The sequence below is a fragment of the Phodopus roborovskii genome, unplaced genomic scaffold, assembly GCF_943737965.1.
Source record: "Phodopus roborovskii unplaced genomic scaffold, PHOROB, whole genome shotgun sequence".
NCBI classification, from domain to species: Eukaryota; Metazoa; Chordata; class Mammalia; order Rodentia; family Cricetidae; genus Phodopus; species Phodopus roborovskii.
In genome coordinates this window covers 18,192,218-18,220,192 of record NW_026126558.1, presented here as the reverse complement: position 1 = coordinate 18,220,192, position 27,975 = coordinate 18,192,218, and the positions used below count along the sequence as shown (strand labels likewise).

Sequence of the window (27,975 nt, the reverse complement as noted above, 5' to 3'; positions counted from 1 at the left end):
GCAGCAAAGGGACATGTTTTTACTTTGCCAAGGAAAAAAGGCAAAAAGTAAGAACAGAGTCCTAACTTGTGGCTTAGTTCTAAATATCTCCACTCTAATATAGGGCAGGTGGTCAGATGTGTGTGTGAACTTGACCGTCAAAACATACATGTAGGCTCCATGGCCAGTAAGTTCTACAGAGGCTCTTGTGCATAGCAATAAATCCATGAAATGGAAATTACAAATTCAAATACCTTCAGGAAGCAGATGAGATATCTCAGCAGGGAGATGTGATTGCTGCCACCTTGAGACCCACATGATGAATGCAGAAAGCCAACTCCCAAAAGCTGTCCTCTGACCTCTACATGTATGCCAAAACACACACACACACACACACACACACAGAAAGTAAGAATAAATTAAAATGCTGGTGTTGATGCTAGAGAGACAACAGTTAAGAATGCTTTCTGCCCTTGCAAAGAATCCAAGTTCAGTTCCTAGCACCCATAACAGGCTTATAACTCCAGCTCCAAAGGGATCTGTCACTTCGGGCCTCTGGACTCTGCTCATATGCACATACCCAAACACAGACACACACACACACACACACACACACACACACACACATATATATATATACATATATATAATTAAAAACAAAATCTTTTTTAAAAAAACATTTAATGCTTTCCATAAGGTCACCAAATTAAAAAAAAAAATAAGCCAAGGGGAGAGTGATAGGCAGTGCTGACACCAAGACCCACTGGCCGTTCATCTTCTCTGGCAGATGATCACCACACAGACAAATACACCCAGGGTGGCCTGTTCTCCTAGACTTTCCTGGAAATGCCAAATTTCTGTATTTCCATGTGAATTTCTCTATCCTATGTATTAGTAGTGAGCTCATTATTTTTAACCCTTCCCCAAACAAATGAAGCATATTTGTAGACTCTCTACTTGGCTTCTGTATATTAACAGTGCCCAAAGCCATCTAGTTCCACATAGGATCCAGGAGCTAGGTCTACCATGGTCCTGTTTGGATGCATCCCTCCTCCACAGTCCAGAAATGTAACAAACACCCTGCCCAATTCCTAGAGAGGTAAGCTGCAGAATCTGTCATCCAAGACTGTGCTGGTTTGAGTGACAGTAGTGTCATTGAGGTGACATATCTCCAGAACATCTTGCCTGCATTGTCTTGTCATTGGCATGGGCCTTGCCAAATACTGTTGTTCTTCCATCCAACCCTGATCAACCAAGTACAAAGAAACTCACTTGGGTTAGCCCAGGGGGAAGCACCTGTGGTAGCTTTTTGAGAATAGACTTTCCTTTAAAGTCCTTTGCTTGTTCCTAGCAATCTGCTCCATTTCCTCTCTGCCAGCCAGTTTCTTCCATCCTCATTAGTTATGTTTTTGCTCCTTTGTACTGTCACTCAGCAAACAGATTGTGGCATGCCATGGCCCAACCAACCCTCATGGAACCCATCCCCATAAGTGCCACTGCCAACCAGCCCAGTAGCTCATTATATTTTTCTGAATTTCAGAGACAAAAAGTCAGGCAGACAGGCAAACAGGAGAGAGACGGGGTGGGGAGAAATCTTGTTGCACTGCTAATAGTTTTTGAATTGGGCTGTATGCCAGACTGTTGACAGATAAGTGGGTTGTCTTTCTTTGGTATAGATGCCAGTTTGGTCCACTGAGCTACAACTATGTGTCATTCAAAGAATGAATGGCACAGCTGTGCAACAGTATAATCAGCAGAAGCAAACTGTTTAACATTGCTGATACAGCCATACCTACTTTAGATGGTAATGATAACCTAGGAGAATGGCGCCTCTTATGGTCCTCATAGTAGGTCTCCCAAGGGAAAAGGGAGATGTGCCTCTCACTTTTGTTTTCTGAATTGTCCTCTTAGATTGTGTTCCAGTTCCTGCCTGCTCACCTGGACATCACAGAAGCATTCTGGACTTTCTCTATCCCAGAGCACAATATCTCAATCCCCTTCCTGCTGGTGGGAAAAACCACAGACCCCCTCATCTCTCTTGACAAGTCACATCTCAACTTCAGCTCTCTCCTCATTGGTAAGGTGGCCTGGTCAGCTTTTCATTTTTGAGTTGGCATGACTTTATGTCATCAAGGGCTCCAGGAGCAGACCAGAATGTCAGAAAGCCTCTGTAACTTATCAGAGAGTCATGTGACAGTTTCCTCTCAATCTCATTCCCATCAACCATCCTAGGCAGCCACACCCTAACACCTTGAGAATACCTGGGAGGTTTTTTTATAGAGTCTCCTGGGCAGGTTCCTGTAGGACCTGCACTGACTCTTCATCTTCGGAGCTCTGTGTTTTGTGTATGTCTCTCTACATCCATGCTGTGTGCTGTGTTTGATTGGTGCTTGGTCTGTTCCACGGTGTTCAGATTCCTCTACCTTCTTTTCTTGCATTCATTGGGTTCAGAGAGTGTTACTGATGGGCTGGAGGGAGGTATGTCATCGTGGTGGAGTGTTTGGAAAGCATGTTCAAAGCCCTGGTTCAATCTCCGGTACAGAGTGTGGGGGGAGATACCAGATTGGCCCAAATACTCCTCTGTGGGATGGGAATTCATTAATTTAAAGCACAAAATCCTCAGATTTATTCTAATCATTGGAAAGAAACTAACAAAACCAAGTAAAATGCACAGTAAGTCCAAAGTTGATAACAAGAAAGAGTGCAGCAGGGTGTAAAGACTAGGAATGTAGCAGACACTGAGAAGGTAACTTTCCAGCAGAGACCTGTGATGTAAAGGAAACAACCATCAGACACCTTATAACTCTATCCATCTTTCATACGGCTGTGAGCATTATGGTATTAACACAGCTAAGGCCAAAGGATTCTGAAGTGATTCATTAGGTGTTTATTTAGACAACAATATTCTTGATAGTAAGCCAAACAGTGTGACGAGGTTAACCCAAGAATGCAGTGATGTAGTTTTCAGTATAATTGTTATATCAGTGATGATGAACTATGTGATCATGTTAATGTATTAAAGTCATTGCTAAAGTCATCACTACTTCCTCCCTAATAAAATGAGAGTTGGAGGGAAAGCATAAAAAAAAATATGAACCTATAGCAAGAAATGAGCAAATAGTGTCCTGAAGTAAGCCAATGAAACTACTTGAATTAAAATGAGTTAGGCAAGAGTACTTACCAGCACCTCTATCACAGAACATTTTCTTAGAGATTTTAACAAATATGAAAAATCTAAAAGTAAGTATAATGGTTTTTTACTTTAAGGGAGAAAGAAAAAAATAGTAATCTAAGTTGCTGTCGCTGATCACTTTGTACACAAAAAGCCTTAAGAGTTGAGAGACAGAAACTAGTAGACTCAAGGTAATCAGGTAAAGTAAGTGAGACAAATGTGGAAAAAAAATCAAAAATTTCATCCCTTTTTGCTATAAATACCTAGAAGCAAAACCAAAAATAAAAACTCTATTTACTGCTTAGTAAATGTACAATATCCAAAGATAAATTCAATTCCCAAGACCAATATGCCAAGAGTTAAGACATGTTTAAATGCTTCCAACCAAGAAATAAATATTTTGTTGGTTCATCCAAATTTAAGTGCAAATTTAATCAAATTTCAAATAGAATCCCAGCTAGGGTTGCACAAGGTTCACAGTTAATTTTAATTTCAGATAGACTTGATGTTACATTAGGATAAATATGTCCCAAGTAATATTTGGTTCACATTTATGTTAATGTAAGTTATTCACAAAATCTGATGGCCTCAATCTCTAAAGGATTGAGGGGAAAAGAGAATTGGATAAGATGAATCCTAAAGTTCTGTTGGAAAATAAATGTTTTAAAATTAACCAAAGAGAAAACAAAATAATGAGTCAGGCCTCTGCACAGGAAAGCCCTGGGCCATCCAATTTCAAATTCAAAAGAACTCAACACAGGGTTATGGAGATGTGGGCCATCAAAGGGAATGAGGGGGCACTCCCCCATTACAGACCCAAGAAGACATTACAACTCCTGACTGAAGGAACAAGGGAAGAAAACAGTGTCAGCAGAGTCCCAACAGCGCTGTGGCCAGGTCAGAGAATCTGCCTTCTAGAAAGGGCAGTCAATTAAAGGAGAGACATTCCAGAAGGAATCCCCTATAGGAGGAAGGAAGTGAGGCGGTCCATGGTTAAGGAATTTGAGGTGCTGAGACTGCTCTGTGAAGCCTTCCTCTTTCTTATATGTGGGGCATTATCTGCTATCTCATTGACCAGTCAAGACACCTTTGCTGAGGGCTAGTGTTTCCTCCCCAGGCAGAGAAGCCCGAGAGACAGTGAAGATCATCAACAAGGAAGAGCATGGGTTCAATTTTGCCTTCCAGGATAATTCCCGTTTCTCTGAAGGATTCAACAACAGCCTGATTATATGTCCCATGGAAGGCTGGATCCCACCACTGTCCAGGTAAGGAAAAAGTGAAGTGCTTGGGGGATGCACAGCAGGGTCCCAGGCCTGCGATTTATAAAAGTCTTTTCTGGGCCATCAAGATGACTTAATGGTAAAGGCCCTTGCCACCAAGCCCTGACAACCTGCGTTCAATCCCCAGAACCCACAGGGTAGAAGGAGAACACTGACTCCAACATGCTGTCCTCCGACCTCCTTCCATAAACATTCTGTTGACGTATGCATGCATGCACACACACACACCAAAACGTAAGTCCTAGAGGAATAAGAAGTAAAACTTCTCCCATCTCTAAGATTTTAAATATGCAATTTCATCTCTATCCTGCCTGACTCCCCAGTGTCCATTTTCTTAATAAGTTATAGGGCAAAAAGAATTCTAAATATTGTATGTGTGTATGGGTAGTTTGCCTACATGTTGTCTGTTCACCATATGTGTGAAATGCTGATGAGGCCAGAAGAGGGCATCAGATTCCTAGGACTGGAATTACAGGCAGTTTGTGAGCTGCCAAATGAGTGCTGGGAATTGAACCCAGGCCCTCTGAAAGAGTAGCCAGTGCTCTTAACTGCTGAGCCAGCCCTAACTCTAAATCTTCATCTCAATGTTTTTCTCATGTCCGTAGCTTTTTGTGTGTGTGTGTGTGTGTGTGTGTGTGTGTGTGTGTGTGTGTGTGTGTGTGTGTGTGAATCCACAAAGTAATTCCTGGCTTTACCTGGAAAATCTTTAAAATTCATTTAATTTGGAGTGGTGTTTTTGGTATCCTTTGCTCAGAGTGTATTTTCCTAGGCTGGCCTAGTCCATTAATCTGCTATCCTGTTTCCCTATCAGGTTCCCAGTTGATATTTTCTTCACACCAAAGCAAGAAGGAGATGTGAACTTTAATTTGATCTGTAATGTAAAAAAGAAAGCCCACCCTCTGACTCTCAATGTCAAGGCCGAGGGCTACACTATGAATGCAGAGGTCAAGTGCAGGGACAGGACAGGCTCCAGCATCCTCTTGATGTCCAACCAGGTCAACACCATCAACTTCTATGAGGTAAGGGGTAACAAGGGCCTCACTATCTCTGTACCTTTAGCCAGGGGACATGGTACGAAGAACATAAGCTGAGTCTTTCTGTCTCAAATACTAGAGAGACCAGACAAACAAATCCATCCCCAGAATTATGTAGTTATCATGTTTTTATTGTTTTTAAAAAGATTTATTTATTATTTATTATGCATGCATGTATGCCTGCAGGCCAGAAAAGAGCACAGGATCTCATTATAGATGGTTGTGAGCTACCATTTGGTTGCTGAGGATTGAACTCAGGACCTCTGGAAGAACAGCCAGTGCTCTTAACCTCTGAGCCATCTCTCCATCCTCCTGTTTTTATTGTTCTTTATAGGATGAATATGGCATAGCAAGGGGGAATATGAGCACTTGCATTTAATAAACAAGAAAGGCTTTCACTACTGAGAAAGAGCTAAGAATTAAATTACCAACTCATACTCCACATATAGGAGGACCCCAACATTTGGTGGGTCTTGGTGGAATATCCAGTTCCACTCAGATAATAACACCCAGCTTATCAATATCACTCTCCATCCTTATGTCCCAAAAAACATTTCTCCCTAGACAAGGGATTGATGGTTTTTGTCATTCACTGTTCTGTTCTCCTTCTGTCTCTCAGGTAGAGCTAAATGAATGTGTTCAGTGTGAATTCAACTTCATCAACACTGGCAAGTTCAACTTCAGCTACCAGGCAGAGCTCTCTGGGCCCAAAACCCTGTTGCAATACTTGGACTTCACACCCACCGACAGTAGCGTAGATGTGGGGCAGTCAGAACCTGCCAGCCTGTCTTTCCAACCATATCAGAAGTGTGTCTTGAAGGGCCTGGAGCTCAAAATCAAGGTGAGAGCATTTAACATTTTCCAAACAGCAAAGGAATCTGTGGTGTGTTGCCCCAATCGTTTAGTTCCAACAGTGCCTGTAAGGTGATTGCTTTGGAGACAGTTCCCACGAGCTATGGAGCAGAAGCCTCAGTAGGGTCAACTGGAAAGCAAAAGACCATCCACACACTGTGATACTATTCAGACATTAAAGTAAGTGGGAGAGCTGGAAAGGGCAGAGAAGGTATATACACAACACTCTCCAAGACAAGGGATTAAATGAAAAGCCAAGAATGGTGGTGTCAGATAAGGACACCTGAAAAAGCACTCTGACAACAGCGACAACACTGGCATAACCAACTTTCCCAAAACTCTAGAAATGGACCATCCTAGAAGCATTATACAGATCTGCAAAAACCAAGAGGCCTGCAGTCTTTCAGCTTGCCCTGTTCCCACCTCCCACCATCCCCCTATTCTCTGCAGCAGTGTCAGAAGTCAAGAGCTCTGCAATGAGCGTGCAGTGAACATCTTAGTCACTGAAGAAGGAAGAGGGGGTTAGGACTGCCTCAGAGTCACCACTATAAAAGAGATGTCGTTATTTTCATGTGTATGCACGCCCTTTATCCATGAGCCATCTCACCAGTCCCCAATCCAGAAGTTCTATGGGAACCTCTATTCATAGGGCTTAGTTTCATTTCAACTGAATCAAAGCGTGGCCATTTTATACCTTCCTTTTTCTTATGGGACATTTGTCCAAAATAATCAGTAACAACCTAAAGTGGCAGTTGCACTTGGGGACAAACACAGGGATAAGTTAGAGGAGTATCTGTTTACCGGGGGCTTTGAAAAGCTTCAGCATATTCCCTGGCATCAAGACAGCCCATGCATCACACGGACATATGCATACCTTGGGGATGAGATACTGTTGAGGAGGCCATCAGCTCTTACCTTTAGCATTCTAGAGTGAGACCAAGAAGGCAAAAGACTTTTCCCACAGGCTGGAGAGATGGCTCAGTATTTAAGAGTACTGGCTGCTCTTCCTAAGGACCTGGGTTTGGTTCCCAGTAACCACATGACAGCTGGAAACTGTAATCTCTGTTTCAGAGCCTCCACAGGTTCTGCTTGTATGTGGTACACATTCATATATGCAAATAAGACATCCATACGCTATAGATACATACATACATAATAAAGAGTGCCCATTTATTCAAGATAGGAGACCCCACTCATGTTGTTGTTGTTGTTGTTATTATTTTGAGACAGGGTTTCTCTGTGCAGCCTTGGCTATCCTGGAACTAGCTCTGTAGACCAGGCTGACCTCACAGAGATCACTCTGCATCCCAAGTGCTAGGATTAAAGGCATGTGCCATCACCACCCAGCTTTCCTTTTATCTTTTATTTACTACCCAATGACAGAAGCACAAGGGAAGGTGAGAAATCAGGCCTTTCAGCTTGGCCTATTGGCAACCACAGTCCCACCCTGTATGATAACTAGCCATTTCTGCCAGCCACTCTGTCTTCAAGCTAAACCACCACTGGAGGAACAGAGCAAGAGCCAGTGTGGATTCTGGTTAGAGTAGTTAACCTTAAGCAAATAAACTCAGTCCTATTGAAGCAGACTCTCTGGAGAAGCACCCGAGGCCTGTAACTTGTAAAGCACCAGCCACTTTCTTTCTTACTCTGTGGATGCATTGCCCTGTCTTCCTGCTTTTAATTACAGTCCCCTGGTCCAACTCTCCTTGCAGATCAGCCATGGCCCAACATTCGTATGCAACATCTTAGGCTGTGCTGTGAGCCCAGCTGTCCATTTCTCCTTCACCAGCCACAACTTTGGGACTTGCTTCATCTACCAAGCTGGGATGCCCCCATACAAACAAATCCTCATGGTCACCAACAAAGAAGAAACATCTATGAGGTAGGCAGCCTTCACGGAGAGGCAAGATGATTCTACAACAACTCGAGGAGCCTACAGACTCCATCCAGGGGAGTCCTGTAATGATGCACTCTGACCAAAAGCAGCTTAGGGGAGGGAAGGGTTTATCTCATCTGACACGTTCAGGTCACAATCCATCACTGAGGGAAGTAAGAAAGGGACTCGGGGCAGTAACTTGAAGTCAGGACTGCTTGCCACTCCACTGAGCTTTACCTCCAACCAGGAAACTCACAACCAAAGAAATACAGCAGAAATCATGGAGGAATGCTGCTTCACAACTCACCCTCAGACTCATGTTTAGCTCATTCTCTTATAAAGCCCAGGACCACCTGCCCACCCACAGTGGGCTTGGCCCTTCTGCATCAGTTAACAGTCAAGACCATCCCCCATAGACACACCTACAGACCAGCCTACTAAAGACTTACTGAATTAAGACCCTTCCCACCCCCACCAGGTGATTCTAGACTGTGGCAAGTTGGCAGTTAGTGCTAACTAGTTCATTTTACCGAAACAGAAATAATGGGAAAGGTCCAGCACAGGCGTCATGAATCCTAGGTCCCTGTCTCCACCATTAAAATGAATACTTGGGCATCCATGAGCTACCTGCTAAACATCCTCTTTTTGATTTGTAGTGGTATCTTAGTTTGGGTTTTTATTGCTGTGAAGAGACACCATAACCATGGCAAGTCTTACTAAGATTGAGATGGTGGCTTACAGGTTCAGAGATTCAGTCCATCCACAGCAGGATGGGGAGCATGGCAGTGTGCAGGCAGATGTGGTGCTGGAGCTGAGGACATTACATCTTCCAGGCTACAGGAAGTCGACTGACTGTCACCCTGGGTGAAGCTTGAGAAAAAGACCTCAAAGCCTGCCCTACAGTGACATACTTCCTCCAACAAAATCACACCTACTCCAACATGACCAAACCTCCTAAAAGTACCACTCCCCTTTTGCGTGCTATTTTCTCTCAAACCACCATCACAAGAGGGCTGTGCCAAATGACCACCTAATGCAAACTCCTGTAGCTTCTGTTTTATTTGCTCCTGTAATATATTTGGAAAGAGGTTGAGAGAGTTAATAAGTGGATTGCTCTGCAGCAAATAGCAGGTCTGTGCTGAGCCTAAGTCTTCCCAATCAAACCTAGCCTATCTGCATCATCCCTGTGGGATGTTTCAGTCCAGGTCTCTAGACCTTTTCAGACCTAACGAGAGAGAATCTAGTTCAGCCATTGACCTGTGTTCATGTACAGATCTCTGAATCAGTTCTACAGAGAATATTCTGCCATGGAAAAACATGGTTATCTATGCTGTCCAATATAATGACCTTTAGCTATAAGTAGCTTGGTTCATCCAAAGTACTGCATTTTAATGCTATTTTTTATTAACTTTAACTTTAATCACTACATGCGTCTTGTCATTACCACATCGGATGACATAAATCCAAGTTCAAATATCAGCTCTTTCATAGCTATGACACTGAGTAGATTTGTTTTGATTTACTCTTTTTGTCTTGTTCTTGTGAGGGAGTTCATTGTCTGTTAGTTTTGAGATGAAATCTCACTGTGTGTCCCAAGCTGGCCTGGAACTCACTGTGTATCCCACGCTGTCCTCAAACCCATGGCCCTTCTATCTAAGCCTCCTAAGTTTAGGATTGCAGATATGTACCGCCATGCCAAGCCCATATTTAAAATTTTTTAATTCTCTGTGTCTGTCCCCTTGTCTGCAGTAGGAGACCACATCTCTTAGAACAGCATCTGGAACTCAGTAACTATTTGCTGCTGCCACTGCTGCTGCTACTGCTGCTGCTGCTGGTGGTGGTGGTGGTATATGTTAAGTCACAAGACTGTCATTTGGTTTTAAATAAATTTAAAATCCTATCTACCGAGCCGGATAAATGGTTCGGGGGTTGAGAGCACTGGCTACTCTTGCAGGGGACCCAGATTCCATTTTCAGTACCCACATGGTGGCTCATAAACATCTGTAACTCCAGTTCCAGGGGATCCGATACCCTCTTCTGACCTCTGGCATGCACATGGTGTGCATACAAACATGTAGGCAACAAAAATGCTTTCGTCATTAACTCATTTAATCTCTACAACAACCCTGTGAAGTAGTTGCCACCAACCCCATTTCACAGGAAAGGGAGCAGATCCAAATGGCCTGAGCAAATTTTCCCAGGTCACATGGCTAGTTATTGGCAAATCATGACCCAAACTCCTGTATGCCCAACTCTTGAACACTGCACTGCACTCCACTGAGCTTTGTCAGCCAATGACTTCTGAAGTGCTTTCCTCTTGTGAGTGCGTGGGACTTTGAGAGGCATTTTCAAGAAACAGAGAAAGAGTGAGCTTCTGGGTATAAGACCTGCTCCCACCTGCCCCTGGGGTGGAACGGAGGCTGAGTAACTTGACTGCACCTAAAAGAACAGGAGTTGGTCATCGCTGCCATCCCTTCCAGCTCTTTGGTGACTCCCCTGACTCTAGGACAGCAGGGCAGGAAACCAGTCACCTTTCAGCCCAGAGAGCATAGGGGACCCATCAGATCCTCTGGTTCTGCCTTCTGGCTGCTTACGCCCCATCCTCTTTGTCTTCCCCAGCATAGATTGTTTATACACCAACACCACACACATTGAGGTGAACTTCAATGTGGATGTGATAAAGCCAGGGAAGACACTGGAGATCCCAATTACCTTCTACCCTCGGGAAGCTATCAGCTACCGAGAACTCATTCCCTTTGAAATCAACGGGCTCTCTCAACAGACAGTGGAGATCAAAGGGAAAGGTACAGAAATGAAGGTAAGAGACAGTGGGCGGGGCTTCACAACCCTCCTCCTTCCTCTTTCCAGACTCTTGGCCCCTGGAATCCACACACCTCTCCACAGCTCCCCTTCGGTGCTCCTGGAATTGCTCCATGCAATATCATCTCCAGAACACATAGGCTATTTCAACAAATGTGCAAGGGGAGGGGGTGTGTGGCAGCCTTCCCCCAAGCCACAGGAGCAATAGAATAGCCCGTTGCCACCTGATGTGTCTTGTCAACGCAAAGCATAGCTCTTGCTGCGAAGAGAATTAGAAATAATTCGTTGAGAGCCAAATATGAAGGGTTGGCTGGTAGCAAGATCTGGGTTAACCGGCATGTGCCCACGTGCACATTGATGGGGATAAGTTACACAGAGAGGGGGAAACTACAAGTTTCAGAGGTTCTAATGTCTTCAGAGCTGGTGGAAGCCAGTAATGAAATGGAGCACCTGACCTGAAACAGGTCATGGGAAGAGGGAGCTGCCCTTGCTTTCACGGGACACAAGCATCATGTTTGTTTTCCACACTGACTGACAAACTCTACTCCCTACTCTTTCTGGTCACACAGATTTTGGTTCTAGATCCAGCCAACAGGATCGTGAAGTTAGGAGCTGTCCTCCCAGGACAGGTTGTAAAGAAAACAGTTTCCATCATAAACAACAGCCTTGCCCAGCTCACCTTTAACCAGTCGGTCCTGTTCTCCATTCCAGAACTCCAGGAAGCCAAGGTCAGTGTGGGGAAGTGGGGGGCTGTGGGGGTTTGCAGGATACAGAAAAATTGGCTGTGAGCAGCCAGCCAAAGCAAGAACCCGGAGAGTATCTCATCCCAGGAATCTATGTTGCCCATGCAGACAAAGAGGAAAAACCCTTTGTTCTCCTTTCTCCACAAATTGAAAACTAAACTCCTCAGTCCCAGTGGGTCAGGACCCTTAACTGCCTGGCCTGATCAGTGTTCGCTTGCTTGCTTTTGCTTGCTTGCTTGCTTGCTTGCTTGCTTGCTTGCTTGCTTGGTGGTCCCTTTATCAGGAGTGGGGGGGGGGGGATAGAACCTAGGACCTTTCACTTAGTGTACAAGTTCTCTGCCAGTGAACTTTACTCCCAGATGGCTATATCAAACTGCCCCTTAGAGTTGTTAAAGTGAACTGTCTTGAGCCATTACCCCAGGCTAGCTCCCAAAGTCCTTGGGAGATCCCCAGGACTGCTCCTCTGTTGCTTTCTCCCCTGTCCCTCACCTCGCTCCCCGCAGCCTCAGTGCATTCCTGCTCCCTGCTCTGGACAGAGTGTAGGATGTTGGCTTCCTTGAGGCATATTTGAGTTTGCTTCTCAACAGGACTAAGGGGAAAGAGGAAGCCCGATTAGAATTTATGCAGTGGTTCCCAAACACTAGAATACCTGGGGAACTTTAGAAAATGCAAGTTCTCAGGGCAGTGGTGGTGCATGCCTTTAATCCCAGCACTTGGGAGGCAGAGACAGGTAGATCTGTCAGTTCAAGGCCAGCCTGGTCTACTGAGCAAGTTCCAGGACAGGCTCCAAAGCTACAGAGAAGCCCTGTCTCAAAAAACCAAAAAGGAAAAGAAAAGGCAGGTTCCAGATACCCAAGACACTGATTTGGGTGTCCTGGGCCAATCCTGGGGTCTGTATCTTATTAATCCCTGTGTTTCCTCTTTATTATTTGTATTTTTAGTTAGCATACAAAATAATGGTTTCATTTGACCTGTTTATTTTGTTTTTGTTGTTTGATTTTTTTTTTTTTTTTTTTTTTTTTTTGAGACAGGGTTTCTGTAGGTAGCCCTTTCTGCCCTGGAACTCACTCCGTAGACCAAGCTGGCCTCAAATTCAGAGATCCACCTGCTTCTGCCTCCGGAGTGCTGGTATTAAAGATGTGTGACACCACACCCAGCTATTATGATATTTTTACACACGTATATGTGCATGTGAGTGTACCTTGTTCTTATTCACCACCCCCCAGCTCTCCTTTCCTATCCCTATTCACCATTCTTGCTGTTTCCCTTCCTCTTCTCAGAGTGTCTCTTCTACTTTCTTGTCATATGAGTATGTGTTTATAGATGTTAAATCTAGATTCAGCATATAGGAAAAAGCATGCAGTGTTTTGCATTTCTTTTTTCCCATTATCCTGTCTTATTCCCACTCTTCCCTCCTTAAATTGCTTCCTCCTCACTTATAGGCCTCTTGCTCTTTGCATCACACACAGGCAGAGATAGAGAGAGAGAGAGAGAGAGAGAGAGAGAGAGAAGAGAGAGAGAGAAAGGGGAGTTAAATCAAGACTGCATGTTAGAGGAAACATGTGATCTTGCAATCTTGCATTTCTGAGTCTGCCGTATTTCCCTTAGCCTGATACCCTCCCCTCGGGGAGCACTAGACAAAGACTTCTTGTTCCATGTTTGCTGCTACTGTTCCCTCTACCATGGAGGAGGAAGGAAGAATGAAATGCCCAAGAGAGGCTGAAAAATGGGATGTTACAGGAAATGAACATTTGTTGGATCCCTGTCATATGTCACACATTTTATAGACATGATCTTGCCCTTCATTGAAGGGCAAGTGAAGGGGAGGGTTTGAGTAACTTATCAAAGATGGCCCAGCTGGTAACATATGAGATTCGATCCCTGGGCTAAGAGCACTAGCAGCGAGCCCTCAGGGCACTGAGGCCTGAGGAGCCTCTCTGTCTTCATCTTGTGAGCCATGTTGCCTTCCTGTCTAGGTAATCACCTTGGAGCCCTTCTACAATATCACCCTAAAACCCAAAGAAGTCTGCAAGCTGGAAGTCACCTTTGCCCCCAAGAAGCGTGTCCCTCCTTTCTCTGAGGAAGTGTTCATGGAATGGATGGGGCTACTGCGTCCCCTCTTTCTCCTTAGCGGCTGCTGTCAGGCCCTAGAGATTTCCCTGGACCAGGAGCATCTTCCCTTTGGTCCTGTCGTGTATCAGACACAAGCCACACGGCGCATCCTCATGATGAACACAGGCGATGTGGGTGCAAGGTAGGATGGACAGCGGTGTTTCCCACCAGAGGCCATAGCATACATCTACACCTCTGAATTCTGTTCCTTGCTCAGACAAAACATCACAATAACAGCTACTACCATGATTGCATGGTAGAAAACATTGGTGCAATCCTGGTATATGAACATCACATGGCTCCCCCAACTTAATCTCAACAACTCTAGGCAGCTAATACTATAATGTAATCTCTGTGGTTGAGATACTGAGGCAGGAGATTTATAATGCATAGTGATATCCTTTCTTTAAAACAAACAAACAAACAAAGGACTAAGGCCAAGCATGTTAGTACTTTTTTATAATTCTGGCACTTGAGGACTAGGAAATGGAAGCGGGATGAATAGTTCAGGACAGCTCTGGCTATATATGTTCAAGGCCAGGTTAGCCAGAACTGTATGAAACCTTGTTTAAAAGGAGAGGTGGTGCTGGGGATGTAGCTCACTGGTACAGCAATCGCATAGCATGTTGGGGCTCTGAGTTCAATTCTCAGCATCACAAAAAAGAAAGGAGAAAAGGAGAGGCAAGGAGAAAGGGGTAGAAAAAGGGAAGGAGCAGGGAGAAGTATGGAGACAAAGTGTGTTTTCTAGGCATCGTTCCTATCAGATAAAATTAGAGAAAATACTAGTAGTATAATTTTCCATCAGTTTTAATATAAATGAAGTATAAAAATATTAACTTGCTTCTAAATCACATGTGTATCTGTAAACATGGTTGCAAGGTTGGGCATGCTTACCTGGAATCAACCCAGTCTCTGGGGAAGGTGCTTTACAGACTTATTTCACAGATGAAATGAGGCTTAGAGATTCCACAGCCAGGAAATGAAAAGACAGGACCAGAACCCAGGCTCTTCCTTCTTGCTGTCCAGACTGCCTACCACATACCCCAGAAGCCCTCACCATATAGACTCGGTGTTGTGCCACCAAGACGAATGTTATATGGTTGCCCTGTTTTGGAAGGATTGTTCTGTACCATTCATGCCCATACCAAGTACCCAATTACAGGGATGACCCCATGGGGCATAGCTCTCACATAAAGGGCTTGTCACCACCCTTCCGGTTCTAAACAGGTAGTGCATGAGATGGTCAAGGCTACACAGTCTTAGTGGGCTGTGGTCCTAGTCTAGCCAATTGCTAGCTATGCAACCTTGGGAACAAATGTGTACATGCTCATACATACATTCCTTAGCTGCCATTCATGGACAATAAGTGCAGCCACTTCTCACCCCTGTTCAACTCTTAAGAGGGAGCGGAGTCCCCTTACCCAGAGAGTAATCTTGGCTCATGTTCTCTAACCACCTCTGCTCTAACAGGGCTTCCTCCTCCTAGAACCTGGGGAGCAGTCAAGGTGGGGACCACGCTATCAAAAGTCCAAGTGACCTATTTCATTTGCATACCCTCAGAATATTAACATCCTGTGTCTGTTGTCTTCTTCTGTCTTGGAAAAGGTTTAAATGGGATATCAAGAAACTCAAGCCTCACTTCTCCATCAGCCCTGAAGAAGGTTACATCACCTCAGGCATGGAAGTTGCTTTAGAAGTAACCTACCATCCCACTGAGATAGGAAAAGAGAGTCTCTATAAAAACATTCTCTGCTTCATCCAGGGGGGAAACCCTCTGGGCCTCACCCTGTCTGGGATCTGCGTGGGACCACCTGCAATAAAAGAGGCAAGTAGGGCTGGGTGTTGGTGGCGCATGCCTTTAATCCTAGCACTTGGGAGGCAGAGGCATGTGGATCTCTGTGAGTCTGAGGATCTACAGAGCGAGTTCCAGAAAAGGCTCCAAAGCAATACAGAGAAAACCTGTCTCGGGGGAGTGGGGGGAAGGGGCAAGTAGTCATTGGCCAGGGATGGCCAAAGGCCGGAGTAAGCCCTGTGAGGGCATTCAATCCTTAACATCTGCATCGAGCATTCAGTCCAGTTCCTCCCTGCCACAGGGACTTTGCACATACCATACCCACTGCTTGAATAATCTTTCTTCCCTCTTTCTTTATTCAATTTCATGTTCTTTCTTCACCTTGTGATTCAAGTATTACATCGTCAAGGCAGCTTCAAGGAGTCTGGCTAGATAAAATTCTATTATAAGAACTGTGAGCAGGGGTGGTCAGTGAAGTGCTTGCCACACAAGCATTCTGTTCCTTCTTCTGGATCAGGAGGACTCTGAGCCTTGACATTATTTAATTTGTGCTTAAATGGAGTCAAAACAGATGTTGACAGATGTCAGAGGAAGCGAGGTGATGGGAGATGCCATTCTGTATATATGTTTCTCATACTGGTTAATGAATACAGCACTGTTGGCCAATAGGAAAGGAAGGTAGGAGGGACTAGGAGACAAGGAGGAAAGAGGAAGTAGAAAGGAGAAGTAAAGATGGAGAGACATGAGAGAACAGAACCGCCAGCCGCCTCTCCCTGATAAGAGAAGACCACGTGGAAATACATAGAAATGGGTTAATAATTAAGACAGAGCTAGCCAATAAAAAACTAGTACCTGGCCCACAGCATTATATCAAATACAGAGTCTCGGTGTATTAATTGGGTCTGGCGCAGCGGCGGGCTGGCAAAAAAACATTACTCCTTACAGCGAGGCTAATGAGAAGATAGATGATGGGACATGGCAGTCGCTTTGATGATACAGCTGGCACAGGGGACAGCAGAAGGTGAATATTTTACAGCTTATAAATTCAACTAGACAAGGAACTTCAGGAATCCACCTGTCTCTGTCCCCTCAGTGCTGGAGTTGCAGACAGACCCTGCACACCTGGCTTTTATATGGATGCTAGGAATTGAACATAGGTCCTCATGTCTGCACTGAAATGATTTGATTGACAGTGTGTGTCCAGCCACTGCACAATGCAATTGTGTACAATTGTAAAGAAAAGTGAAACCATGACATTTTCAGGAAAATGAATGCAACTCAAAATCATCTGTTCAATGGAATAAGCATACGAGACATATTGAAATCAGATTCAAAATTTGCATGTGTGTTTATGTGTGTATGTGTGTGTACGCACAGAGCTAGAAAGAAGGAACCCAAAAATATTTGTTGAATAAATGAGAGGGAAAAGAAATTGTCCATTGGAATTCACTATGGAAAACACTATTAAAAATCTCTCTTCCCACCGGACAATGGTGATGCACGAAAACCTCTCTTCCCTCATACACTGTAGCTCTGGCCCCTAAAGACACTTTCAGAAGGGATGGCATAGACATGATTGTCCTGCTTCTTCCAGGTGGTGAATTTCAACTGCCAAGTGCGCTCCAGGCACACGCAGACCATCCTGCTCTCAAACCGAACCAACCAAACCTGGAATCTGCACCCCATCTTTGAGGGTGAGCACTGGGAGGGTCCGGAGTTCATCACCCTGGAGGCCCATCAGCAAAACAAGCCTTATGAGATCACCTACAGGCCCCGCACCATGAATCTTGAGAACCGCAAGCACCAGGTAAACTGAGGCCTTCCGCCTGCTTTCTGGCACAAAGGAAGCGAGGAACTGTGTAGATGGGAGCTAGACTGCAGTTTTAGAGCTCAGAAGTTGGAAGGATACTCAAATGAGGAGTGAGGAACCAGGTCCTGGAACGATGGGAAGCCGGGACCGTGGTCAGGCAGTGGCTCCCCCATTGCCTCTGATTCTCTTAGAATCCAAATGAAGCCCTAGACCAAACATCAAGAAATTCATATTTAGGTTAAGCATATCAGTAACATTAAGGTAACTGTAATAAAACTCAGAAAAGATCCATTGTGATGTCTCTGGGGGTAAATGTGCCTGTGCCTGCCACCAAGCCTTACAAAGTTCAACCCCCAAAACCAACATGTTAGAAGGATAGAACTGACTCTCACAAGTTGTCCTCTGATTTCCTCACATTCAGTGCCATATGTGTACATGCACACACAACAATTTATATATGTATATGCAATTATAATGTATATGTGCAAATACATATACATATATATATACATATACATAATTTGCAATTTAAAGGCTGGAGAGACTGCTCAACAGTTAAGAGCACTTGCTATTCTTACAGAGGACCTGAACTTGGTTCCCAATGCCTATATAGGGTAGCTCACAACCACCTATAATTCCAGTTTCAGGGGACTCCAATGCCCTCTCTGGCCTCTGTAGATCCTACACTCACATGCACATACCCACACAGAGACACATAAGTAAAAATAATAAAGATAAATCTTTTTGAAATGTAATTTTAAAAATCACACCGGCAGTAGTGACATATGTCTTTAAGCCCAGCACTTAGGAGGCAGAGGTGGAGTGGACATATCTTCAGGTTCGAGGCCAGCCTGGTCTACATAGTGAGTTCTAGGACAGCCAGGGTGACAAAGAGAAACCCTTTCTCAAAACAAAACAAACAAAACAAGAAACAAACAAAAGATGAGTAAAGGAAAGGAGTCAGTCTTTGCACTTAGAAGCAAGTGCAATCTTCTTCAGTCTTCACTCTATCCAATGCTGTGAGCTTCTGCTGCTGTGAGAGACCCTGCTTAAAGGAACATCATGGGAAGCAATAAAGGAAGACACACAGTGTCCTCCTTTGGCTTCCAAATGGTCATACACAGGTCCACTCATCTACATACCCATGTGTGTATCACACACTCATAGACACCACACACACACACACACATATACACATATACACACCTACTGCATGCACCCACACCACTCACATACATACAACATATAAACATAACACATACATATTCTCACACACTCACCACACATACACTCACGCTCACATCACATAGCACACCAAAAGTTAAAATTTTAAAGTAAAAGTGTTAGACTTACTTGCCCCCTCCAGGTCAGATGGGTGCCTGTTAATATAGGATCTTCTGTGTCATTCTGATATGTCACTTCTTCTTCCAAGGGCACTCTATTTTTCCCCCTCCCGGATGGGACTGGCTGGCTGTATGCCCTGCACGGGACTGCCGAACTCCCCAAAGCTGTTGCCAATATCTACCGTGAGGTTCCATGTAAGACTCCCTATATTGAGCTCCTGCCAATCAGCAACTGGCTGAACAAGCCCCAGAGGTGAGGGAGTGGGTGAACAGTCAGGGTGGGGAAACAGATGACTTCCACCATCCATCTTGCCCACCGCCCCTGCTCAGGGCCTACAGAGAATGTCAGACTCGGGAAGTCAGAGACATAGTCCTCAATGTAGCCAGGTGTCACATGGAGTCGAACCCAGTCTTCTGGGTTTAGTGCTGATTCTTACAGATCATAGCCCACTGCCTCCCACAAAATAAATGCCCAATAAATAGTAGTTCTGATTATCTTAACAGCCATCATCTTTGTTATTGCTGAGTGTCTTATAGCCTACGCTACTAGCCAGAAAGAAAGCCCCTCAAGCTGTGCTTACGGCAGGAGGTAGAGAGGAATACAAGGACTAGCAGAGATCAAAAGCAAGTATCCTCATCCTTTCCTTGCACAGAGAAGTGGAGACTGGAAGTGCATCTTCCTTAAGACCACCTGCTTGGCATAGTAGATAAAAGCTAAGATCTAAGTCTGAACCCCAGTTTTGCCAATAGCCACACATGTTGTCTGAGCATGTTATGGTCCTTCTTTGGGCCTGTCTTTCCTCTTCCATAAAGTGGAGGTGTTAATGAAACAAACTTCCTCCAGACATTATGATGGCTGAATATCTGTAACGAATGTGGAGAAGGGTCTACTGGGTCCCTGGCTCAATAAATGGTAGTTACTGTCATTGTTAGTGACAGAATGAAGACTAGAACCACATACCCACACAATCATAGGCACAGGCCTTTTCCTTCCCTTCTTTGGACAATCTTACATCAGCGTCTCTTGTTGTTTCTCATTGTCTCTCTCCTCTCTTGTACTACTCCAGATTCCGGGTCATTGTGGAAATATTGAAACCAGAGAAACCAGACCTAAGTGTCACTCTGAAGGGCCTTGATTATATTGATGTACTATCTGGCTCCAAGAAAGACTACAAGCTGAACTTCTTTTCCCACAAGGAGGGACTATACACTGCAAAGGTATCACCATGTCAATGGCACCTCCCCAAACCCCTGGAGGTTTGACCCTAGGGCGTTAGAGACTAGCAGGTGCTATATACTCCAGGCACTGTCCCCAGACACCCATAGAGTTCACTCTGTGCCTTCTTGCCTAATCCGTTTATTCGTTTAATAGGTATGCATTGACTGTATAGGCCATGTTCTGTGCTAAGTGCTGGTAACACAGCAATGGCCAAAGCCAGGCATGGTCTCTACTCTTGTGAAGTACAGTCTAGTGGAGGGAAACAGACATTCTTCTGTCAATGTGTAACTTTCAAATGAGATAAGTGCTTTGACGTAGGGGGCATATGTGAACTCATAGCTCACAGGAAAGGTCAAGGCTGAAGCCTTGAGTATTGTTTGTTTATAAACAGTCTTTGATGTTTGTTAAAGATGGAATCACCAGGGGAAAGTTTTAAAGTGTAAAATTAGACAAGGTCTTTGAAAGACTGTATGTAGAAGCCAGGATGTACAAATAAAATTGCCACCTAATAATGATAAGATTAACAATCCAATATATTATGAAGAGCAAAAGCTTGAATAGATTCTACTTCACAAGAGTAATCATATGAAATCCAGGCATAGCGGCTCATTCCTGAAATCCCAGCGCTCAGGAGTGTGAGGTCTTCCTCTGGAGTTGTGTGCTAAACTGAGCTACATGAGACCCTGTCTCCAAAAGAAATTTGTTTTAAGTTGCTATATATGAACAACCCACAAGCACACCGGGACAATAATCCTGTTCCCCCTGGAAGAGTTCTACAGATGAGCAGCATATCAGCTGTAGGGAGGGGCTGCTTTGTGTTCCCTGGGTGAGCTCTGAAGTCACCCCACGCAGGGTGTCTCTTTGCACATGACCTTGAGCAAAACACTGAGCTTTGCTGCGCTCCCATTCCCTCCTCTGTAAAGGGTGAGGACATTGCCGATGCTTTGTGAGGATCACGTAGCCTGGCATATACTCACCCCCCCAGTAAGCATTAGATGTTGTCTGTCATTGGTGTCATTCTCATTAACAACTGTCGAAGCAACTGTAATAGGTGTGAATCCCACTATAGCATGAAGGTCTAGAGATCTCACTTGTTCTCTGGGGTTGCCTAGCTGTCCCCACTGGTAAAATTCTGCCAGTGGACCAAGCTGCTCTGGTGTCTTCTAAAGTCAACTGAAATTCTTAAGTCATCTCTCACCTGCGAAAACCCAGACAGTAATTCCTAAAGAGAAAGGCTGCCAACAAGGACTGGACTGCCTGGCCATGCCATCCCATCGTGTGTGCTTTATGTTCCCAGCAAGACTCCCAGATAGCAGGAGACCCTGTGTGTGAACAGCAGACCCTGGGCTAACGTCTCTTCTCCCCTGCTTCTTTCTATTCTCCCTGTGAACACAGGTGATCTTCCGAAACGAGGTGACCAACGAGTTCTTGTACTACACCTTGAGTTTCAGGGTCATCCCTTCTGGCATTATAAAAACCATCCAGATGACAAGCTCAGTCCGCCAGAGTGCATCAGCCTCCATCAAGTTGGAGAATCCCCTGCCCTATTCTGTGACCTTCTCTACAGAGTGCAAGTTGAATGACATCAGCCTACCTTCCCAGTTTGCTGTGCCTGCAAACTCTGAGGTAAGGCCCTTTCTGCCAGGGGACCCTTGAGGGCTATGACAGAGGCTTCTAACCATGGGGGCTCTAGATCTGTGTTCTGCAACCCTTGAGTGTGGGCCAGCCCTGATAGAGGGCAGGAAGAATGACAAGGAACAGTCAATCTCTCATTCCTTTCTTCTACAGCAAAGTCTTCACATAAACTAGGGACACTTAGCTTTAGTATGGACAAGTAAAATGAACTGCTTTATAATTACTTTGTCTGTTGATTGTTTGCCTTGTTCAAACTAAAGGAAAAACATCTTTTTGGTAATTATAAAAGTAGCATAGAGCCACAAGAGTACCTTAGTTTGAGAGCATTTGACCAACACGCATGAGGTATCATGGGTTCAATCCCCAGACCACACACACACACACACACACACACACACACACACACACACACACATATGCAGGCACATATACATATATACCACACACACATGTATGTATATGAACATACACATACACATGCTTGTACATGTGTTGCTTGTCCTTGCTTATGTGCAGAGTGTTCTGGAGAGGTACACAAGAACCTCCAAACATGGTTAAGAGGACATGGTCAGGAATTATGAACCAAGAGGAAGATGGGCTTTTCTTTTTTCTTCCTTTTATGTCTATCACTCCAAAGCTCACTCCCTAAACTTCCCTACCTCCCAAACTCTTGACCGACTCTGCCTGTTTCCTACTCCATCTCTTCCTTCATCTCCAGGATCTAAGTTAGTTTTCTCTGCTCTCCTGCCCATTGTTAGCAGGATTGTACCTATCTTTGTGTCTCTTATGTCTCCTTGTGGTCAAGTAAGCTCTGCTGGAAAAGATTTCTCTGCAAGCCAGGCTGCTTCAGAAGGGGACGTCAGCCATTCAGTCAGTTTTTGGTGGTGGTGTTTTGGGTTGGCTTCTTTGAGACAGGGTCTCACTGTGTCACCCAGAATGACCTCAATACTCATGGTCTTTTTCTTTTTCTTTTTTCTTTTTTTTTTTTTTTTTTTTTTTTTTTTTGTCTTTTAATTTTTTTATTTAATTTATTATTTTACATGTCAATCCCAGTTCCCTCTCCCTCCTCCCTCCCTCCCTTTTACCCTCTCTGCCCCCTCACATGCACCCTGACCACCCCTCCAACCCCGCACCCCAATTCCACATGTAGTGCAATGCCATCCAGGTGGGGTCATGTAGATCTGACAGGTCATTTGAAGTAGGGACTAGGACTTCTCTCCTGTCTCTAGGTTAAGGCAGTATCCCTCCATGGGGGATGTGTTCCCAAGGTCCTTTTGTGCACCAAGGTTACATCCTGGTTCCACTGTATGAAGGGGGAAGGGACAAGTCCCCCAGAGCACAGGGGAAGGGGGGCAGTGAATGGAGAGAGAAGTAGGAGAAAGAGAGGGGGAGGGAGAGGAAAACACATGCATGCGACTAGGAAGATTGAGTCAGGGTAGGAATAGAAGTCAGGAGAGAGAGGGGGGAGAGAGAGAGAGGAGAGAACATAAAAGAGGGAGCCAATATTGGTTTGAATAGAAAACTGAACCCAAAGAAAGTCTAGAGACCTACAAGACTACCGCCAACTAACAATTTGAGCATCCGTGGAAAGGCTACCATAAATGCCCTTCCATGGGTTTCTCTGTGTAACAATTCTGGCTGCCCTGGAACTAACTCACTCTGTAGACTGGACTGGCCTTGAACTCCTTCTGCCTCCCTAATGCTGGGATTAAAGGTGTGTGCTACCACTACCTGTCTAGGCACAGCTTTTCTCACAGATTCTTTTGTACACACAAACAACAAAAATGGACCAACAAAGTGGTGTGGTGGGTAGAGACTTTGCACACAGGCCTGACAACTTGAGTTTGATCTTTGGGTCTCACAAGGTAGTCGGTAAGAACCAACTCCAGAAAGTTGCCCTCTAGCAAAGTGCATATGTGCATACACACACAATAAATTAATTTTTAATAAACAAGTATGAGCTTTATGTATTTTTTTCAGAGCTCCTTTCTTCTACTTACAGTATCAACACCTCTCATTACAATTCTACCACCTCATTCTTTTGTGGCTGTATAATATTCTACTGAGATGGGAAAACCTCCCCCCCCCCAAGTCATTAAACCAATCTCCTACTGGTAGTGTTTTTGAGTCATTCCCTCTTTTTACTATAAAGCAATACCTTTAGTTCTTGTTTAATCTTGTAAGAATGGGGGAGAGAGAATATTTCCCCACCAGTAAAGATGGAACCCAGGAAGTTGTTCTGAGAATGGCTGTGTGTGAAGAAAGGACTGCCTGACCTTTAGCTGCCTGCTGGTCTTCATAAATGTGCTTCCCTAGAAAGGGACCAACACCTGTTTCTTAGAATCAGGAAGATTTGGGATGGAGAAATACCCTGGAGAGGGGAATGAAAGGAAGAGAAAATGGGCTAACCTGGGCTGAAGCTCCCAGGCTCAGGGTCAGTGTATCTGTATTTTGCCACCACCTGCTTCAAGCCTGGGGCAAGTCAGTCACTTGGTGGGATAGGATGGGTCATACATCCAGCATGACAAGCACCTCTACCTTTTCTTGCAGGGAACATTCTCATTTGAATTCCAGCCCCTGAAAGCTGGAGAAACCTTCGGAAGACTGACCCTACACAACAGTGACTTGGGTTACTACCAGTACGAGCTTGTACTGAAGGCCTTGCCTGCACCTCCAGAGAAACCTGTCCACTTCCAGACCGTTCTTGGCAGCAACCAAAGCATCTTGGCCAAGTTCACCAATTATACCCGGCAAAAGACAGAGTACTACTGCAGGGTGAGCAGACTGTAGGGTGAGCAGGCTGCATAGTGATCAGACTGTAGGATGACAGGTTACAGGTTGAACGAACTGGGAGGGGGGAGGAGGGTGAGCAGGTGACAGATGAGCAAGCTTCAGAGTGACAGGTTGCAGGGTGAGCAGGCTATGGGCTAAGTGGACTCAGGGCGATTTGCTTAATCCCTCTAAACTCTAAATGGAGATAATGGTCCTGTCTCAGCTGTTTCCTGTTTCTATAAATGAAAACCACAGGATGGATAATTTATAAAATGAATAAATACATAACAGTTCATTCAGCTCACAATTCTGGATGCTGAGTGGTCCAAGATTGAAGGGCTACATCTAGTAAGGTTCCCTTCCTGATGAGTACTACCTTGAGGAGTCCCAAAGTCATAAAGAGTGAATCTATGGGGTGGGGAACAACTGGATTTTATAAACAGATATGTTCTCAGACCATTAGCCCATCAGTCTGCTAATCCATGGATGGATTCACACATACAAGAGGGCTGCCCTCATGAGCCAGTCTCCTCTTAGAGAGCCCACATCTTTATTACCTCACCAAAGAGATTAATTTTCATCTTGAGTTTCAGTAATGACTCTAAACCATAGCAATCTTCAACCTGCAGCCTCACAGGAGTACTAGGAGTCCTTACATGCATGCAATATATCTGCAAAACTTACTCCTTAGTACATGGCCCATAGCGAGCATTTCATATACATTAGCCATTATGACAGTTGGCATGCAAGGCAGAAAACCTAAATAACAGCAAATAGAAATATGTGCCTCTCACATTAGTCTGGATGTGAGCAGTATGGTCTAGAATTCCTCCTGTCCCAATACTCTGTTCTGTAGAATTGTTTTGGCCTTCTTGAACCAAGATAGATTACCATGACATTCAGACAGGGAAAATGAATTATATACAACACTTCTCCTCATAGCCCATGGAAGAAAATTTGACAGGACTAAACCCCATCACAAGGGGAACAAGGAAGAGGGATGTTTAAAATGGATGATCATGTCCCCAGTGGAAATCAAGAATCCATGGTTATAACCAGAAGCATAGGTCTCTTGAATATCATATCAATCAAGAGAGACTAGGTTATGTGTAGTAACCACCCTAAGATCTGGGTGTCTCAAAAGAGAAAAGGGGTTTATTTCTCGTATGGGCTATCTATCCAGTTAGAGGCCATAGGAGACTCTGTTTATCACAGTTACTTGAGGATTCTGATGAAGAACAAACAACTCCAATCTCAAATGCTTCTGGCCATAGCATTCGAGGGATGAAAAGACCCTGGTGGCACTTATGGACAATTAAATGCTCTAGGATGCAAATGGCCCCATTTAGTGTTGTTCAATGAAAGAGAAGAACTGGAGGTGGAGAGCAGTACCAGTTCTCCCCACCATCATTATCTAGCTGTACATCTTAAGGCACACTATTAACATCTCTCAGTAGCAAGGATAGGATAGTAATGAGTGATGCTTACTGGCAAAGACCTCTGCTTCTTAGTGTACAGGATATCACATTACAGCCTTCCCAGCCTCACACAAACATAAATTCTTTAATGTCAGAGAGTGGAAGGACTTGACTTGGGCTCCTGATAGTCTCCTTAGGATCCTGTGTGAGTCAAGGTACTCTGTTTCTCTTTCAGACAGACTGTCCTGACTTCCACACGGAAAGAGTCATTAACGCAGCCCCAGGAGCCCAGGGTGGCACTGAGGTCAGCGTAGAAGTCTTTTTTGAGCCCAGCCACCTGGGTGAGACCAAAGGCATCCTGAGCCTGTCATCACTCATAGGTGGTGAATACATCATCCCACTCTTTGGAATTGCTCTGCCCCCCAAGCCCCAAGGCCCCTTCCTAATCAGAGCTGGATACAACATCGTCATCCCCTTCAAGAATGTCTTCTTTCATGCAGCAAGCTTTTCCTTCATTGTGGAGAACCCAGCCTTCACCATCCGAGCTGTTGACTCCGTGCGGCCCAAGAAGATCAACAACATCACAGTCTACTTTGAGGGGAACCCATCAGGCAGTAAAACCCCTATCACCACCAAACTCATTGTTACCTGCCCTCAGTGTGAAGGCGCTGAATCTGGAATCAAATGGGTTTATTATCTGAAGGGGATCACCCCATAAGTCACAACCTCATCAGCCAGTGGATCTTCTCAGTCTTCAAGCCACATGCTGTGCCATCCTAACAAAGAATAGAGAAGAAAGTGGGAATTTTCCAAGGACTTTCTTATACGTGTTCAATTATAGAGGAAGTTATATCTATATTGTGTTTCACAAATACAGATATGAAATTTATGTTCCACATTAAAATTCATAGTGACGCACAACAGATCTACATTCAGGCTAAATGAATCAGTGGCAGTCTCAACAGCTGTGATTCTGTAGTGATCCCAGTTTGTAAGGAGACACGGGTATCCATTCAAGCTCTTCACACAGTACTTACAAGTGTCCAGTGCAGGGGACTACTGATTTTCCTTCAGATGTGATTGGCCCACACAGGCACGGCTCTATTTTGATGTGATATCATTTCTGCTTTCTCTTAAAAGCTAAAGAAGTAGTCACGTTCAGAGTGATGAACATGACACATTAGGGCAACTCCGGGATGCTATTCCTCTTGTGTTTTATTCCATCAGCTTCCAGATCTCATTTCTATTCACTGCAGGAGGTAAATCCTCATTGGAATTTGGATTCTGGAGAATGCTAATGAAGACCCCCACATCCCTTTTCCCTCCTCAGCCCGGAGTACAGCAGTCAGTTAGAGGCCACTGGTTCTCTGCTCATCTATACATACAGTCACCTAATTCTCACCTCAGACCCCTGAAACCCCAAATACTGATTGAATTGGGCTGGGGTGGAGCAAGATTATCATGTAATCTTGTGATATGCATATACATACATATAACTGCAGGGTGAGAAACAGGGCCACACAGCAGGCACAGCCATTCCTTTGTGTTACTCCATCTCAGTCAGGAATCCCTCCCTCCATGGTAAAGACCTCATCCCAATTTTATGTTGAAACTGTAAATATGTCATGTGCTTTTAAAGGGTAAATGTCTTTCCTGAATGCCCCCCAGAAGTTCCACCCACACAGAGGTGTGATGCACCTGCCTCAACCCAAATTCCTGACCCCACGCCCAGGTCTATTCATAGGACCACTGACTATGGGAGCCACATGTTAAATCAATATGGTTAAACACTGGCTCTGAAGTAGATTTGCTTCTATAGACACTAACTTCTTGCTGAGTAACTCCTGCTTCTACTTCCTCCCTTTTCTTATTCCATACAGCCCACCTGCAAGAAACAGGAGCTATGAGAGCAGATGACTACTTGGGAAGTAAGTCCCTAAAGAAGTAGATGTCCAAATGGTCCCAGAACCCCCCCCAAGAAGCAGCATCTGGGAAGCTGCTAAAGATCCAAGGTCTCAGTCTCCAGCATTGACTTGAGTTAGAATCTGTGGGATACAATCCAGAAATCTGCTTTTTAATAAGCCCAGGACCTATTATAGGCTTAGAGGAGATAGTTTA

General features: G+C 44.6%; 1 protein-coding gene across 1 annotated transcript in view; it reads left to right on the top strand.

The window, feature by feature from the left end:
• Hydin (HYDIN axonemal central pair apparatus protein) overlaps positions 1-26,780 on the top strand; it is a 343,862-nt gene extending 317,082 nt beyond the window's left edge. The window contains 15 exon segments of the mRNA XM_051201355.1: positions 1,891-2,056; positions 4,269-4,416; positions 5,243-5,450; positions 6,085-6,306; positions 8,030-8,199; positions 10,813-11,011; positions 11,583-11,741; positions 13,733-14,010; positions 15,474-15,693; positions 17,255-17,467; positions 18,903-19,066; positions 19,881-20,031; positions 21,428-21,658; positions 24,218-24,442; positions 26,093-26,780. Of these exon segments, the coding sequence (XP_051057312.1) occupies positions 1,891-2,056; positions 4,269-4,416; positions 5,243-5,450; positions 6,085-6,306; positions 8,030-8,199; positions 10,813-11,011; positions 11,583-11,741; positions 13,733-14,010; positions 15,474-15,693; positions 17,255-17,467; positions 18,903-19,066; positions 19,881-20,031; positions 21,428-21,658; positions 24,218-24,442; positions 26,093-26,575 (3,237 nt within the window). The 3' untranslated portion in view covers positions 26,576-26,780.
• The last annotated feature ends 1,195 nt before the right edge of the window (positions 26,781-27,975 follow it).